The 18863-nt window shown below is 38.8% G+C and overlaps 1 protein-coding gene across 5 annotated transcripts in view; it reads left to right on the forward strand.

The window, feature by feature from the left end:
• Positions 1–18863, forward strand: part of trdn (triadin) — a 258959-nt gene that overhangs the window by 123016 nt on the left and 117080 nt on the right. For all 5 annotated transcript variants that reach the window (XM_042333199.1, XM_042333200.1, XM_042333201.1 and 2 more), the window contains exon 12: positions 13579–13623. In XM_042333199.1, the coding sequence (XP_042189133.1) occupies positions 13579–13623 (45 nt within the window). The remainder of the gene's footprint in view (positions 1–13578; positions 13624–18863) is intronic.

The following is an 18863-nucleotide window of genomic DNA, read 5'->3' on the forward strand; positions in this document are numbered from 1 at the left end:
CTACATATATATATCTATATATTATATACACAGCAGAATATATAGTATACACATTACTTCATATTAAAACTTTATGTTACATTTGTTTCTTTGCACCTGTGTGCTGGTTCATAGAGTACAGAGATATCTCAGCCTCTTAGGTTGATGTACTAGCAGGCTCAAAGGCACTGCTGCTAGCTCAGTATCTGCCACAAGCAACTTAGACATTTGCTAGTGATGAACAGCAGTGATTGAAAGTCACATTTTTCACTCCATCAAAGGGAATTTATGAACAAGAAAGAAAGCATCTGCAAACAATAGAAAACAACACATTGTGCCCGTGTGAGCAATCTGAATTAACGTTGATAGGGATACCTTGGGGGCTTCAGTGATCTTCACTTTAGCTGCACATGTTAACTAAACTCTGTTACACCAAAGATCTGTAACTACTCCAATCTGTTTCCCTGGTGATGTCATCACAACTCACCATTTAAGCAGACTTCGTTTTTTTAAATCAATCAAGAGATTAAACTGAGCAAAAGAACTATACATATAATCACCAATTTCTTTGAATCACTCTCATTTTAAAAAGGATGAATAAATACTGCTTTTTTTTAATCCTTGCATTTTGATATAGTGCCTTATCACGTCTTTGAAACGTCTCAAAGCGCTTCACAGAATATACTGTAAAGTGAATTGACTATATTTTTGGGAGAAAGACAGCAGCCAATTGTACACAGCAGTGTCTCATAAACAGTCATGGATTGAGAGACCAAATTATTATCATTATTATTTTGTTTAATTTTGAAGAGATTATTACCCCTGGAAAAGCGATCCACCAATCGACTAACAACTGGGTTCCTACTTACTGCAAGGTAAACAGAGCCATGTGGAGCAAGGAAACTTGCTCAATATTTCGCCCTGCTAGGAATCGAACCCAGGTTTCTTGCTTAGGCGAGTGCTCTAACCACAGGACTCCACTGTTTATTGTTTGAAACAACAACACCATCCCAAGAATAATGTAATATTTAAAATTGCTGGAGTTACTCACACATGATATTATTTTCCTCAGGATGTGCGGAAATTTATGCCTTAAAGTTAGCAGCAGTTCTTTTTAACTCTCTTCATTAATGGCTCAAATAGCGTTCCTTCACACTCACAGGTAATTGTCGCTGTACTAACATGTTTTACCTGGTTACAAACTACTCAGTGTCACAGTTGCATCTACTCAGAGTTAGTTACAATCAGCTCAGAGTTACACAGTTATAATCTACTTAGTTACATTATAATCTGTTGTCTTTCTCCATTTGCACAGCAAATTTTTTTGCATCTCAAATTCAGCTGGAAGATAATGGTGTTCTCAATGCGCAAATGTTGTTGTGGGTCGAGCTTGTGATATTACCTCCTCCTTGTATCCCATTTCTGCTTCATGGTTCTCAGTAGTGTCTCCATAATACTATATGTCTCATCAATTCATACAAAGTTCTGGTAGAAAAATGGAAATGGAATAAAGATAGATATGAATCAGTGCTGAATATTGCTATTTGATCCAACTACATTTACTAGATCTGCTTGAAAGACATTCTTCATGTGACAGTTCAAAGCTACAGAGCTTATTCATAGGTCTCAGTTACTCATTGCAGTACTGTTAAAATAATTATGTTTTTCCCATATCTCCTGGGAATGTTACACCATATTTTCTTAGTAGTACAGGTCAACTCCATTGTAACGTGCTTCAGTCCCCTTATAGCATGAGTGCACCACGTATACCTCTGGCTTCTGGCTGGCTTGCTGTGTGCTTAAGCAAGAAGCAATACCAATGACACGGCACGCTGGAAGTGATGTAACGTGCATGCCAGCACACATGAAGTCATGAAAACAGTGCTTCTTGTGCATATTATTATTATTATCCTTGCATTTGATATAGCACTTTTCACGTCTTCTAGATGTCTCAAAACGCTTCACAGAATATACTGTAAAGCTAATTGACTGTATACGTGTGGGCGAAACGCATATCTATATATATGCATAGCATGCATGCCATCCAGGAAGTGATATCAGTAACAGTCTGACCAGTGGCCATATTTTAGTTTGGTGCATTATAAACACAGGCTCTGAGTTTATGGATCCAAATCACCACATTATTATGCATTAACCTGTATTCTTGCATGGTCACAACATTAAACCCAGAGCAGAAGATTATAGTGGCAATTAAATTGTTGTTAAATGGTTATAATTGCTTAACATTGGCTTATTTCTTGAAGACAGAAGTACCACTTAGTCCCAATAGAGCCCTATAATGAAATTACTAGTTTAGTGAGGTTTTTGTACATCCCAGTGAACATCCCAGTCCTGCCTGTTCTGATTTATGGAATCTGCAATATTTGAACATAGGAACAGGAGTAGGCCATTCAGCCCATTGAGTCAACTTGACCATTTTCTTAGCTCACAGTTTATGTCTAACACAATAACATTTGTCTGCCTTTTCTCCATACCCCCGATCCCTATGCTAGCCAACTATTTATCTACTTCCCTCTTGAATGTTCCAGACTCTGCATGAACAATCCTTTGAGGATGTGAGTATCCACCATTAAATCACTACAGCCTGTTAATGGGATGTCAGGGCACACTTTGTGTTTCTTATACAGTTCTTTGGAGATGACTGGTAATAAATAGTGGAGTCCTGCAGCTCAGTGGTTAGAGCAATCGCCTCGCAAGTGAGACACCTGGGTTCAATTCCAGGCAGGGTGAAACCTTGGGCAAGTTTCCTTAGTCCACACGCCTAATAATAATCCCTCCAAAATGAAGCAATAATAAATTGGTCATTTTCAATCCACGACTGTTTGGGTCACTGCTGTGCGCAATTGGCTGCCGTGTTTCGCCCACAAATATACGGTCAATTCACTTTACAGTCTATTCTGTGAAGTGCTTTGAGATGTCGAGAAGACGTGAAAAGCGCTATATCAAATGCAAAGATTATTATTATTATTTATTATTATAAATACAAATAATAATTCTTGCATTTGATATAGCATCTTATCATGTCATTAAGACATCTCAAAGTCCTTCACAGAATGTATTGTAAAGTGGATTGACTGTGTATTTTGTATATTATATACCCCACCAGTATCTTTATGTATAGACCCATGAAATCATACAATTTATGATTACATGACTTCATGGGTCTATATATAAAACTCCTTTTATTAAAAAATGTTTTGATGTAAATCACTTATCAGTGAATACAGCTCCATTTGTTTTGACACATATCACTCTTTGTGATAATAAATCTCACTCGTAAGAATTTGCTGATAATTGACAGCCACAGGACAATATAGCAGGACATAATTACTGTTTAGTATATTTCTCAGGCTGACTGACCAGCAGTCTGAAAGCATCAAGCACAGGGTGAATAGAAAGACAGAAAAAGGAGTAGGTCATTCAGCTCCTAGGGCCTGTTCTGCCTTTCTATAAGATCATAGCTGATCTGTACCTCAATTCCAATTAATTGCCTTTGCCCCATATTCCTTTAACCCTGACCTAACAAATATCTATCCACTTAAATCTTGAAAATGTGAATGGATCCAACATCCACAACCTTTTGTGGGAGAGAGTTCCAGATTTCTACTACCCTTTAGGTGAAAAACTGCTGCCTAATTTCACTCCTAAATGTCCCCTTGTTCTGGACTCCCCTACCAAAGGAAATAGCTTCTCTGTATCTATCCTGTCGAATCCCTTTATTATTTTAAAAACCTCAATCAGATAATAATAATCCTTGCATTTGGTATAGCGCTTTTCACGTCTTCGAGACGTGTCAGAGCGCTTCACAGAATAGACTGTAAAGTGAATTGACTGTATATTTGTGGGCGAAACCCAGCAGCCGATTGCGTTTACAATTACAGATCACCCCTCAATCTTCTAAACTCAAGGGAATAGAAACCAAGTTTATGCAACCTGTCCACATAATTTAACCTTTTATGCCCAATGATTGGCAGGCAACAACAGTAAGTAAACATAAAGAAATCCCAAAAAGAAATTCTCAAAGATAGGAAATCTGAGTAACTGGCCAAACAATTTAACTGCACTTCAGCTTGTTATTAAAATGTATACTGTAAATACAGTGGAATCTACTTTTGCCAGGCACCAGTTAATCCCGGATGTCTGGTAAATCGAACAAAACTCCAGTCCCCGATTCATTTCTATTCTTATCTGCTCTAAATATGCCTGTTAATTCAGATGAAAATCCAGGGCAAAATGCCACACTGGTCACCACTGATTGTACTCACCCGGACCTTCTGTGTGTCCATTCAGCCATGAGAGGCTCCAGGATGTCGATGGGAAGAGTCAAATTGTGATTGACAGCAGACTCCAGCCATTCACGAGCAGCTGGAGTTGGGCTGTCGATCAGTGAGGAGGCGGAGGAACGGGGAAGAACACAGGAGGGAAATCACAATTGATTGACAGCTGAGCCGCTTGTCAATGGGTGGAGCCCATCCATTCACAAGCGACTGCAGACTGTCAATCACCTCAGGCCGCCCCTAATTGTGCCCCTTCCCATCCAATGGGAATGGTAATGGGAGGGAGGAAGTGCTCCTCTGCTGGGCGGAAATGACATTTTGGCTAACCTTGGACACTTCTTAAGCCAGACAAAATGTCCGTCTCCGATCCATCCGGCTTAACCGGCTTCCACTGTATATACATTTAAATATATAATAATAGTATTCCTTACATTTGAGAGGACATCTCAAAGCACTGTAAAGTTTATTTACTATGAAGTATAGTGACTGAGTATTTTGTAGGTGAACACAGCATCCAATTTGTGCATAGCAATGTTTCACAAGCAACCATGAAGTGAATGATCAGTAATATGTATATTGTGTGTCAGTCTGGAGCTGTAGTGGGACTCTTGCTCTGAGTCAGAAGGTTGTTGGTTGAAGCCCTACGTTGGGGCCTGGAATTATATGGTCTAAGCTGACACTCCAATGCAGTGCTGGGGTTTGGGGTTGTTACATTGTCAGAGGTGCCATCCTTCAGATGAGACGTTAACCCAAGGTCCCGTCTGCCTGTTCACATGAACGTTGAAGATTCTGTGGCACTATTCGAAAATGGAAGGGAGTTTCCCCTGGTATCGTAGCAAACAATCTCCCAAATAAAATTGGTCACTCAGTCCATGGCTGTTTGTGGGATACTGCTGTGCACAAAACTGGCAGCCGCACCTCGCCCACAAAATAGACAGTCAATCCACTTTACAGTATATCCTATGAAGCGCTTTGAGATGTCTTAAAACGGTGCTATATCAAATGCAAGGATTATTATTCCTTTTCCTCCCCTTCTGCAATCTACTTCAGAGCCATTATTATCTGCAGAATGGGCTTGACTGGTATTCTGGATATTAACTGAATACATTTACCCTACATACATATTTTTTGTCATGAGACATCCTACATGTTATTCTAAAAATTATTAGCGCTAAATATTATACTTAGGAAAATATTTATACTCAGTTGGTATGAATTGTACTGTTCTTCAATCCACCTCCTCCAGGTTGTATCAGAAGCACTCTTCTGGCATGAATCATATACATCAAACATTTAAAGAGAGCCATTGAGCTGTTTAAGCAATAAGGGATCTGAACCAACCAGGACTGACAGAACTTAATTTCTTAACTGATGCCTTGAGGTACATTTGCTGCCTCAAAAATACATCACACCTAAATGAACAAGTAGTCAATTGTATTGCCGCACAAACTAAATATTGTACTCTTTTGCACATACTGCCTATTGTCAATCATTTACATGCCGCATTATGCTTTCAGACTGCTGGTCGGAGGCAGCTTGAGAGCAGATATTTTGTCTGAAATCTCTTTAACAACCACAGCCTACAATTTTCTGTCCAATTTGTGATATGACTGGAAAGGGGTATTCTGGACAAAATGCCCACTTTTCAAATACTTCCCACTAACAGTTTGAAAATAAAACATTGTGGCAAAGATTATGATAAAAACTGTGGTTTGTGACAGGTTTGGGAGGAACGACCTCCCGACTTCAGCTTCAATAAAAATAGTAACTTGGATGGCCTCAAGACAACCTGTTATGCTAGGGGAGGGGGTGGTAAGGTGTTAACTCCCAAACCTGTTGGCAATCATTACGACAAGTTTGAATTGTCCTTTTTAATGCTGTGTTAATTATTACATCTCATAATTTTTGCTACACTGGCTCACTGAGGAACAAGGTAGACATCAAGTGGTAATTCAATGGAATAAACTTTGCCTCAAAGCATTTAAATAGGCAAGATGTTGATCCATACAATTTGCCGATTGATAACATTCAGCATGAAAAATAGATTTTACAATTCAACCAGGTTTTTCATTCCTCATCTCTATCTGGGCGACTCTACTAGAACGTGAGTTTGTCGACATTAAGACAGAACAAGATTAGGCTTAGCTATGATGGTACCAGTGACACAATGAAGGCTCAGGTGTGAGTTACCAGTCACCCTCTGGTATTTGTGGAACCGTGGTGCCTTCAAGGAAGACAACTGAACAAAAAAGGAAAAGGAAACATTTTTGTGGATATTTCTAGTCAAATAGTTCGGTACTATTCGACTATTTAAACAACTAACAGAAAACTGACTTCAAAATCAAGGCTGTATTTAAGAATTGGCCAATTTCTGGACGTCTTGTAATGCTTCATTAATTGAGAAAATGTAAACCCAACTGGACTTTCTCCCCAACTAACTTACTCTATCATTGCTGGGATAAGCATGTGTGTTCATAGCATTCCATTGGTTTATTTTACTGGACAGAGGAGAAGGAAAGGGAACAATGCTGGCAATACACATGGAACAGACAGTCTGAGGGACACAGATAGACAACAACAGCTACAACAACTTCCGTTTAATATAACTCTCTTCACTATATAACTGCAGGTGGAGCAGGATAAAGAGTAAACATCTTCCTCAGGTAAAGGGGAGAAAGGCCACAAATAGTCGCAAACCACTATATTTTGTGATCACCACTGCAATAGGTTACATGAAGTAATGGTTTACTTCAGCTCAAATACTGAACAACCATATGTAAGATCACACAATCATCAGATTGGTTCGGGCAAAGAAGGCCCTTTAGCCCATCTGATCTAATCCTTTCAGAATAACCATCCTCCCATCATAGCATCAAGCGTTTTTTTAATTGTCCCAGTGTCTTTGCCTCAACCACCATTCCTGGCATATGTTTTATGTTAACACTTATTAGAGAAATCCAAGTTTGATTTGGAAAAAGACTATTTGTTAGCAGACAACATCAATTTCCAGTCGGTTGGAAACAAAATCTGTCATTGATGGAGAATGATGTATAAATTGACAGTTCCTGTTCTAAGATGCATTTGATTGGAGCAGTTTTTTGAAGGGGTTATTACTGGAGCGGTCATCAGCACAAAGGAGTAAATAGAACATAAACTAAGTAATTAATAGAACCCTGACAGGGGAGAAAAAAACATTTCATTATCCATTGTAAAATGAATTGGCTGTATATTTTGTGGGCGAAATGCGGCAGCCAATTGCCCACAGCAGCATCCCACAAACAATCATGGATTGAAGTGACCAAAATATTATTATTATTATTATTTTTTGAAGGGATTATTACCCCCAGAATAGTGATCCTCCAATCAACTAAAACGAGGTTCCTACTTACTGCTTGTGGAGTAAGGAAATTTGCCTAAAGTTTTGCCCTGCCTGGGAATCAAGCCCAGGTCCTCTCGCTTGTGAGGTGAGCGCTCTAACCACGAAGGTACAGGATTCCATCATAGGCACGTCAACTGATATAATGTGCAGCCCGCAACCACGCAAAATGTTTTTCCCAGGTCAATGATGCAAAATTGGCAATGTGGTCCTGATTTTTTAAAACTCATTTATGAGCATGACTTTGGAGTGTGATTAAGCTTTTCCACTTAGACAAGTCTAAGCCACTTTCATGACAAGCATGTCTACCTCTGAGGCTATGAATATAACTCATATGATTGGGCCCGATGCTTTCTCGCTTGTCTAGTAATTTGTGTTTGCACAGATTTTTAAGGCGTCAGCAAATATATGCACCACTACTGCCTACAGAAAGGAAGATGTACCAATCATGGAGAATATATTGTCTCTAAAAAGCTTCTTTGTATCTCATTCCAAGAATGTGCTAAAAGAAATGTAAATATGGAGCATGGTGTAACACATAGATAAATAGTTGACAAATTATGCTAGCTCTTCAATCTGAATCATAGCAGAACAAAACCCTTAGGGCACTCACATAACTAGTAGTAGAGCATGTAGGCCTATATCCTGAATCTTTTCTTGGGGGTGCTGCATTGTTTGAGATGTCATCCTTCAAATTAGATATTAAACTGAGGTCCAGTTTGACTGTTCAGGTGGATGATATTATTTGAAAATCAAAGGGAGTTCTTCTTGGTATCAGCCAACAATCCTCTTTCACACTTGCCTGTTTCATATTTTATTAATACTACTATGGCCATCTCTCCTTTGCATCTCTCCTTTGAACTTGTCCTAGCTTCAATTCTGTGATCCCTCACACTCTTTCTGTTCCTTGCTTGGAGTCCTGTAGCTCAGTGGTTAGAGCACTCGCTTTGCAAGCGAGAGACCTGAGTTCAATTCCAGGCAGAGGGCGAAACCTTGGGCAAGTTTCCTTACTTCACACGCCTAATAATAATCCCTCCAAAACAAAACAATAATAAATTGGTCATTTTCAATCTACGACTGTTTGTGGGACACTGCTGTGCGCAATTGGCTGCCGCGTTCGCCCACAAATATACAGTCAATTCACTTTACAGTGTGTTCTGTGAAGCGCTTTGGGACGTCCTCCCGACGTGAAAAGCGCTATATCAAATGCAAGGATTATTATTATTATTATTATTATTATTGCTTAAATCAAAATTCATCATACTACTCCAACTCATTCCTTCCCTCAAGACAGTGGAAGTTCTTGTCTTGTCTTCATCAATCTTCCATCTCAAACAATTCTCAGACTTTCAAGGTGTACTCTTGGTGATACCAAACCCTGTTATCTTACTTGTTTATCTGATTCTCTTTGATATTGGTGTAATGCACAATGGGTTTCAGTTCCCCTTCGGTTTCTCAATTGAGAATCCTGGATGATTTTTCTCTTCTCAGCCGAGGGACACTGAGGCCAATTGCGGTGCTGACATAATTGAGAATAACTCATGGTGACCTGAAATTGTATTTGGAGCTTCCTTAATATGGTTCATGACCACACCAGGTAGTATGTTTTCTTAATCCGCCATTGAATGCATCTAGCAAGTCCAGAATTTATTGTTAAACATCCTTGAGTGACGTTTAACTGGAAAGCTTTCATGAAACAAAGGAGCACAAAGGGGAAGATTTGTCGATTCTATTATTGAAAATTAGGTAATATAACAACATGAGCAGTAATTATCACACAGCAGTATTATGATCATCCGAATAAAAACAGTAAAAACCATTGTGCTGTGACATTGCCCCTATTTAAACTAAAAATAATTGAAAGAACAGAACTGAGGTAAATTTTAACTGAAAATTCATCATGATAATAACATTTGCACGCAACTACCTTAAGTATTCCCTAATGTAAGTTTCATTATATTAAACTAATAGCATTGACATTATTATTGGACACCCGGTCAGTCGTATTGTAACATTAAGAGTAAAATGGGTTTAGAATAAAAATAGTAGATGCTTAAGTTATAATAGAATAATACCAACTACAATAAGAGCAAAATCAGTGATAATTATTTCCTTCGGCTACAATCTCTTCATTGTCACAATATAATCTGCAAAAAATCATACTGCGTTCTTTTTGATGACACTTGGTTTCAATCCTGAGGTTTTACTTTCAATGATCATTACAGCTCATTACCATTTTCTTATTAACCTCCTGCTGGGAGGTTATTGCATGTGCCTGATGGACCTTTCTGTCATTAACCAGGCTTCTGTACATTGTATTTGATAACCTCTCTCATAAACAGACTGAAACTTGAGATAAATATGTCTAAGAAACATCTCGGACATGTAATCTGACCTAATAACAGCCTTTGGCTGTTAGAACCAATTGATGTTACTCTGATCCTAATACAAACTGCAGACCTTTTGCCACAGCTTATAGCGAAACACAATTCTCGGGGGAAAACAGTATTAGCGAGGATGCTGCATTCTATCGATCATTGGGGCTTTAAAAAATAAATCAGGTGGTAAATCAACATTATTAGCAAAAACAATAAGTTGTCAGATTTTGCTGAGGAGCCCAATGCTATATCAGGTTAGATGATTTAAGTAACCAATCAGGAAAAGACATTATGAAGCACTAAAAGGCCTTGTAATGAGCAACTAATGCATTGATTAGTGCAATAAAGAACAAAACTGAGCACAGAATCAGTCGGACAGGCATACAATACAGAGAAAAGCTCTAAAATAAACAGGCTAAGCCTGTTTTACGGAGGTAGATGTTATTATTATGGAGGAAATCACACAGTTTTACTTGGAAATCAAAGGTAAAGAGATTTTTATTTTTATTTCAAAGGCACACAATGATGTCTATCATTGTCCTGTGCCCCGATTATTAAAACGTGTGATCTTTTCATTATGTCTTTATGGAGTCTATTTTTCTCTTGCAACAAAACCATGAGTAACTGGTCTATTTTGCATTCATAAAGCAAATTGGAGTTTAATAGAGGAAATGGGAGAGTGAAGGCTCAAGTGAACACTGGCATAGACTAATTGGACCGAATTGGCTGTTTCGTTGTTGCAATTTACTGCAATATGCAATTGTTCTGAGTTAATTAATGGATCACCAAAAGATGTACATGATGCTGATGTGTGACAATAACACTCACTACCTTGGATGAAAGTGTGCCATTCAATGGAATTGCTGAAATAATCAATAGTCAGTAACAGTTCTCAACAAGGTTAACAGGATTTCATTAGGAAAAAGAGGAAAAAACAAATGTTTGGTGGCTTGAAATAAAGATATTGACGAGTAACATTATGTGTTTTTCCACAGACCAATATGAGACCAGGAACTGATACCATTTTGAAAATAGCGAATTATAATGAACAGTTAAGAATAGGTTTTCTTTTACAAATGTAATTTAATTTCTATACTTTTAGATCCCTCCGATTAAAATATGGCTCTCTGACACCTACAGAAACTCATCACTATGCTAAATAGCATTCAAAGCAAACTGAGAATTCCATGCATCCCACCTAGACATGGAAATTCTCTTGTATTGGAATGGAATGCGCACTCTCTCCCTGGAGGGACGTATCCTGCTTACCGAATCCCAGAGAGTATTTGGCACAGGCTGGAAAGAGCCAGGGCTTGGGGACCTGAGTGTATGTTGGTATAGTGCTGGAGTCTAACCAGCTAAAACTGCATAACTTGTCATTGAAATTGCTGTCTGGCAAGCTATCCCGCTGCTTGTTCAGCTGGACCACTCTATCTGTTTGTGCTTTGGGTGCAGCGTTATCAGCAGCCGAACGTGAAGAATCCCTGTCCCATCTGTCCCTACAGGCTGGCTGAGCTATCATCAGCAGTGCCTGGAGTACTGTGGAGCTACCTGGCATAGGAACCAATTACTTGTGTCCAGTTGATGGTATATATCTAAACCCAAATTTTAAATACTATTTATTCTAAGCGCCTTGGAACATCCTCCTGACTGAAAGCACTTTACAAATGTAATTTTGTTGTTGTTGTTGTGAGTAATGCAAATACTATTAGATCTGAGAAAATAACTTATTACACTAATATCCCACATTTCCTTCGCCTCACTCGCTCCCTTGCCTCCTTCGACTGTGCTTTCAGCCACCCTCCTATCCTCTCTGCCCTCCACCTCTCATGATACCCTCTCCTCCGCTCGGGTCCTAATGCCTGACTGTTCAGCACCTTGGGACATCCTCTCAATGTGAAAGGCACTTTACAAATGTAATTTTGTAATATATTGTATTGTAATATAAACATATGTCAACAGAAAGGTATTTGTAAAATGTACCACACATGCAGCATTTTATTACAGGCAAAATATAAAAGAGATTGAGAAAGAAAGCAGCTAAACTGAAACCACTCAGAATAAAGTTCCCAGCAGACCAAGGTATAAACTCAAGAGTATAAACTCAAGAGTATAATAAAAGGTTACAACTAGACAGCTCTAACCATCTTGTGTACATACATGGAAGCAGTGATATGAGGATAAATAAACACTCATGGCATTTATATATTCATCGATGAATCATTCATGCACTGTAAAACTTCCAAAGCATGATGAACATCTGGATATGTAATGCAAAAAAGAATTAATAGTTCATCATAGCACAGAAATGAAAGGATAATCTTTATGCAGAGAGTGCAGCACAACCGGTACCTCCTTCATACTGCAATCCAGCTGCTGGTCCCCAACCTGACAGAGAAGGATTCACCACCAGTATGTTGTTCTTGGATACTGTTACTGAATTTTGAGATGGCAATCAACCCAAACATCTCCCATGACTCTTCGATCTGATGTATTAGAACACTGGTTGCCATTCATCTGAAGGGCAGCAAGATACAGAAACAGAGTGAATCTGTGCATGGTAAACAACACCTGTCTTATTGACCATGGTGACAGGACATATCCTATAGCTGTCAACTACTTCTTTCACCCTTGTATTTCCAGGACTGTTTCAGCATAGATTCACAATAGCACAATTTTGTTTGATAGAAGTGCACAGAAATTCCCCAAACTGTTTTCCCAACTCCAATTTTCTCCACTTTTCTAAAAGTCCTGAACGTACACTAATAAGAAAGTTCTATACATAATGAGCACTCTCTTATATCTTACCAAGTGTCATTCACAAACTTCCATAGTGAGTATTGTCAGGTCATTGGGACTATTACAGCTGATCCATTCCCTATTTTTTTCTGAAAAACATGCAGTTTGCAGTAGGGATTACTGCCCATCCCAAGAAAAAACCCATCCTCTGTTTAGTCAAGGCAAAGCTCTCTGCTGAAAATAATAATAAAACCCAAATTGAGTACCATGGATCATAACATAAATACAATATTCCTATCTAATTTGTTTGTGTATAATCAGCTGTAAAGAACTGCACAAAGTACATTTTGCACTCCACTAAATGCAGTTTTTGGGTTACTTTGAGTCCTAATAATAATAATAACAACTTTTGCATTTGATATAATAATAATAATAACAATAATAATAACCCTTGCATTTGATATAGTGCCTTATCATGGCTTTGAGATGTCTCAAATCGCTTTACAGAATATATTGTAAAGTGAATTGACCGTAAGCTTTGTGGGTGAAACGCAGCAGCCGATTGCTCACAGCAGTGTCCCACAAACAGTTGTGGATTCAGTGACCAAATTATTATTTTTTTAAGGAATTATTTCGCTTGCGAGTCGAGTGCTCTAACTACTCAACTATAGGACTCCACGGGATTTACTGTACAGTATAGTGACTGTGTATTTTGTAGTTGAACCTCTAAGTAATATTTAAATCATCACTGAATGTAGTCATTAATTTACTTTCAGGTTATTAACAGTTTCCTTTATCTTTTTTATAGAAAAGAAGGTTGGTATGAATGCTGCCAAGTCTAAAGAAACTGAAAGTACGTATTCTATGTTGGAAAATAATATATTAAAAAAACTTTGATCTCAATTGAACATCTTTTACTTGAAGGCCATATTGGCAGATTTTTAATTAAGACATTTACAGGAGTCCTTCAGAGTGATTTATGTCAGTGTCCTAATCCTCTTGATGCCTGGAGCTATGGATGTTCACATGTTTTTCACTTTGGGTTAACTGGACCAAAACAGGAGATAATTCATTTCTCCATTAAAAGTAAATTGTGTCAAATAGGTTATAAAAAAGAACGGCTGGTAAAGAAGTATGTTGCAATGCTTCTGATAAATGATTGGTATCAGACAGAGTTGAAGTACAATAGCAACATGAATCTAGTTTGTGTTACATGAGCAGGAGCAGACATGAGGCAGTTTTTAATTGATCCCTCATCCACGATGAATACACAATCACTATACTTTATAAAAACTCTGTGAAACCCTTTGAGATGTTCTTAACGTGATGAGGCATGTTACAAAATGCAAGGATTAGTATTATCTTTACTACAATCTTTTGTTATTATTAATATCTTGCTTATCTTATACACTCTAAGGTGACACTCCAATGCCGTGCTTGTCCTTTGGATTAGACGTTAAACTCAGGTCCTGTTTGACTGTTCAGGTCGACATTAAAGATCCCTTGGCCTGATTTGAAAAAAGAAAGGAATTTCTCCAGGTGTCCCATCTGATAATCTCCCAAATAAAATTGGCCATTCACCTCATGGCTGTTTGTGGGACATTGCCGTGCACAAATTGTCTGCTGCATTCCCCCACAAGAATAGTCATTCCATTTTACAGTAAAATTCTGTGCAGTGCTTTGAGATGTCTCAATGACTTGAAAGGTGCTTTATCAAATGTAATGGTTATTCATTATTATAACTTTAGAATTTCTTCACAAATCTGGCGTTTTCAGAGGATTTTTAGATGTTAAGATGAGCAGAGGTGTGATTAATCTATCAGAGAAGCAAAGTAGTGGGAAATATGGCAAAATTGCTAAATAAATTAATTTAACTTTTTTTGCACTTTGGACCTATGTGTGGAATGTGCAGTTTAGTGGATTGAAATGAATAAATCCAATATTAAAAGTCAATTTATTGACGGTCCAATTACTAACCATTTGACGTTTGATGAAGAAAGAAATACAGGAACATACTATATAATGTGCAAAGTAGCAAACTGGAAGTTCAGCCCCATTTAACATAAATGCCACATTTCATTTTTCACAAACCTCTCGTGGAATTATAGAGGAGGAAATAGAAATGAAGGCAATGGAGGGTGCCCAAATTTGGGTGATTAACTGCCTGTAGACCTCAGTGCAAAGGAAATCATAATAATAATAATCCTTACAATTGATGTAGCATCTTTCAGGTTTGGAGAACATCTCAAAGCGCTTCACATGATAATAATAATCCTGGCATTTGATATAGCTCCTTATCACATCTTTGAGACGTCTCAAAGCGCTTACTGCATATACTGTAAACAACAAGAACAACAAAATTACATTTGTAAAGCACCTTTCCCATTGGGAGGACGTCCCAAAGCGCTGAACAGTCAGGGATCAGGACCCGAGTGTGGGGAGGCAGGGTTGGGGTGAGGGAGGGCAGAGGGGGTAGGAGGGTGGCTGAAGGTATGATCGAAAAGGAGAATCTTGAGTCGTGACTTGAAGGAGGCAAGGAAGGAAGCACAGCAAAGGGATTGTGGGATGGAGTTCCAAAGGCTGGGGGCAGAGAGGCTGAAAGCCCGGCCACCGATGATAGGGGGGTGGGGGGTTGGGCAGGAGACATGGAACAGGCTGGAGCCTGCTGAACACAGGGAGCGGACCGGTTGATAGGGGGTCAGCAGACCAGAGAGGTAGGAGGCGGCAAGGCCATGGAGGGCCTTGAAAGTGAGGACGAGGATTTTGAATTCTATCCTCTGAGGGATGGGGAACCAGTGGAGCCGGGTGAGGGTGGGGGTGATGGGGTCACGGAGCCTGGTGTGGCAGAGGACATGATCTGCAGAATACTGGATGATCTGCAGCTTATGGAGAGAAGAGTTGGGGAGGCCGATAAGTTCGGAGTTTCCTTAGTTGAGCCTTGAGGTGATGAATGTGTGTATGAGGGTTTTGGTGGCCTGAAGGTGAGGCAGTGGCAAAGTCAGGTAATGTTGTGGAGGTAGGGAGGGCAAAGTTGGTCATGGCACAGATTTGGGGGAGAAAGGACAGTTGAGGGTCGAACAAGATGCTTAGGTTCCTGACTGGCTTGGTGCGGTGGAGTGTCCATCCGTGGATGCTGATGCTGCCAGTGTCTGAGGTGCTGAGGTGGTGGAGGATGGTGGAGTGGTCCATGGTATCGAAGGCAGCAGAGAGTTCGAGAAGGATGAGAAGGCAGAGGGAGCCCTGGTCACAGATGGACAGGATGTCATTTGTAACCTTGACCGAGCAGTTTCCGTGCTGTGAGCAGCACAGAAACCCGATTTGAGGGGCTCATGAAGGGAATGCTAGGAGAGGAAGAAGTGAAGCTGGGAACAACAACTCTTTCAAGGATCTTGGAAAGAAAATGGAGGTTGGAGATGTGATATTAGTTAGAAAGCAAGGATGGACCCAGGGAAGGTTTTTTCAGAATGGCGGTGATTATTGGTGTTTTTAGGGGGATGGGAACGTTGCCAGATGAGAGAGACTGTTGGTGTTGGAGAATAGAGGTGTGAGGAAAGGGAGCTGAGAGGTAATGAGAGGGGTGGGGATCAGGTCAAGGGAGCAGCTAAAGTGAACTGACTATATATTTTGTGGTCAAAATACAGCAGCCAATTGCACACAGCAGTGTCCCACAAACAGTTGTGGATTGAGTGACCAAATTGTTATTATTTTTTTGGAAGGGGATATTACCCCAGAAATGTAATCTACTAACAACCGGGTTCCTACTTACTGCTAGGTAAACAGAGGTATGTGGAGTAAGGAAACTTACCCAACGATTTGCCCTGCTGTCAATTGAACCCAGATCCTCCCGCTTGCGAGGCGAGTGCTCTAACCGTTAAACTACAGGACTCCACAGTATTATATACCATTAATGTCTCAGTGTAAAGATCATATTTTGTAGGCAAATATTCTGTTGAATATGACTGTGCAAACTAGAGCACAAACTGTTGCAAACTTATAATTTTCAATCCTCTTCGATCTCTTCAACTCTTACCTTGAATTGATCTTCTGTAGTAAAGAATACCTATAGCAGCAGTTGTTTCAAAGTACATTGTAAACTGTGAAAAGGCCAGCATTGATTGTTACTTTTAGTAGGCTGACACTTTGCTCAGTTAGTTAAGATTGATGGGAGATGTGGAGAAAATTTCAGTGGCAAATATGATGGGTCGTCTGAAAGGAGAAAAAATGGAAGCTGAGTGCTTAGTGAAGAGGCCATTTAATGCCATAACCCTATGATGGAATGCTCCAGGAACGAAAAAGCTGCAGTCAAAATAATTTGTAAAAATCAAATAAGTCACAAAGGCCGATAGATGGATACAAAATACAGAGTCACCCCATTTTACAGTAAATCCTATGAAGTGCTTTGAGACATCTTCCCGATTTGAAAGGGGCCATATCAATTGTAAGGAATAATATTATTATCCAATGGAAGATTTTCATAAGCTTTTTGGGATTGTGCAGGTTCCCTAGATAAGGGAAATTTGATGCATTTCAGTAAATTACTTGTGTGAAATCCAGTTGCAAGATTCAAATTATGTCATAAACCACTGGAGTGTTTGAATGGTTTATGTTCATTGTCTGAATCACAAGGCTGGATTATTGCTTCAATTCACTTAAAGGATGCTAGGATGATTTATAATATGATATTATAGTGATTTTTTTTCATGTAAAGTAAGTTTAACAGTTCAGAGAAATGAATAAAACAGGATGTCACTTGAACTTTCAGTGGCTATAATATAGTTGTTAATATAAGTGATATCTGCAGCATTAGTTATTTGAAAGATTGAAGGATGAGGGAGACACCCTTTGTACCTACACTTAAATCAAAGAGACCAAGCACACAGCTACACACTCTGATTGTGTGGCTATCATTACATGTTCTGCTGCGTATCTCCAAAATTAAAGGCAAAACAATGATATAGAGCCCAATGTAGGCCAAAAGATTACATTTAGAAATTGGACAAACTGGGCTTGAAGCCATCCAGCCATTTGAGAAAAAATACTTTTTTTTTGGTGAGGGAGATCAGGGTCTCAAAGGTACATAACTGCAGGGAATGCAAAATTAAAGGCAAAAATTTGGAGACCTGTAATTTACAAAATAGAATCGTTCTCCTCAAGTTCAAAATAAAATGGCGGCGCTAGGAATGAAGCAATACACTTGCCTGTAGAAGAGCACCATCTTCTGGTGTTCTTATAAAGGTATTCCTTAAAATAAGGAACAGAACAAGTTTAAGAATCCTATAGAATTTACACTTATGTGACAGTGATGTTAACCGTATGATGCCTGTACTCATGGAATGGGTGTGATATAATTATTACTTTACAATACTGATCAGTTTAGTAATGTAATTACTTTGGAAAAATAATTTACACTTGGATCAAAATCATGTACAAAGGAGGTTAGACTCAATATCTATGATAACTTTTCACTCTGTACCTGAATTCATAGCCTTTAACACTTCTAGTATATCTTCCTGATTCGAAAGGCATTATATCAAATGAAAGGAGTATTAGTATGATTAGCTGCTGATTTTGCCCATATTGACCCCAGACCAGACCTGTGATGTATATTTGTTTTTTTTGGGTTACACATTATTTCAACAACAGCTTGCACATTTCACATCAATTAATAAATAATCTTTACATTTGATATAGTGCCTTTCACGTCAGGATAACATCTTAAATCATTTCATGGGATTTTTACTCTAAAGTGGATTGACTATGTTTTCTGGGTGAGTGCAGCTGCCAATTTAGCAACAGCAATGTCCCAGAAACAAACAGCTGTGAAGTGAATGACCAATTTTAATTGGGGGATTGTTAATCCTTGCATTTGATATAGTGCCTTATCACGTCTTCGAGATGTCTCAAAGCCCTTCACAGAATATTATTTGAAGTGAATTGACTGTACATTTTGTGGGCAAAATGGGACAGTCAATTATGCACAGCCATGTCCTACAAACAGTCGTGACCAAATTATTATTATGTTTTTAAAATTTTTTTTGAAGGGATTTTTATCCCCGGAAAAGCAATCCACCAATCGACTAACAAGCGGATTCC

Source organism: Callorhinchus milii, unplaced genomic scaffold, assembly GCF_018977255.1.
Source record: "Callorhinchus milii isolate IMCB2004 unplaced genomic scaffold, IMCB_Cmil_1.0 Scaffold3, whole genome shotgun sequence".
NCBI classification, from domain to species: domain Eukaryota; kingdom Metazoa; phylum Chordata; class Chondrichthyes; order Chimaeriformes; family Callorhinchidae; genus Callorhinchus; species Callorhinchus milii.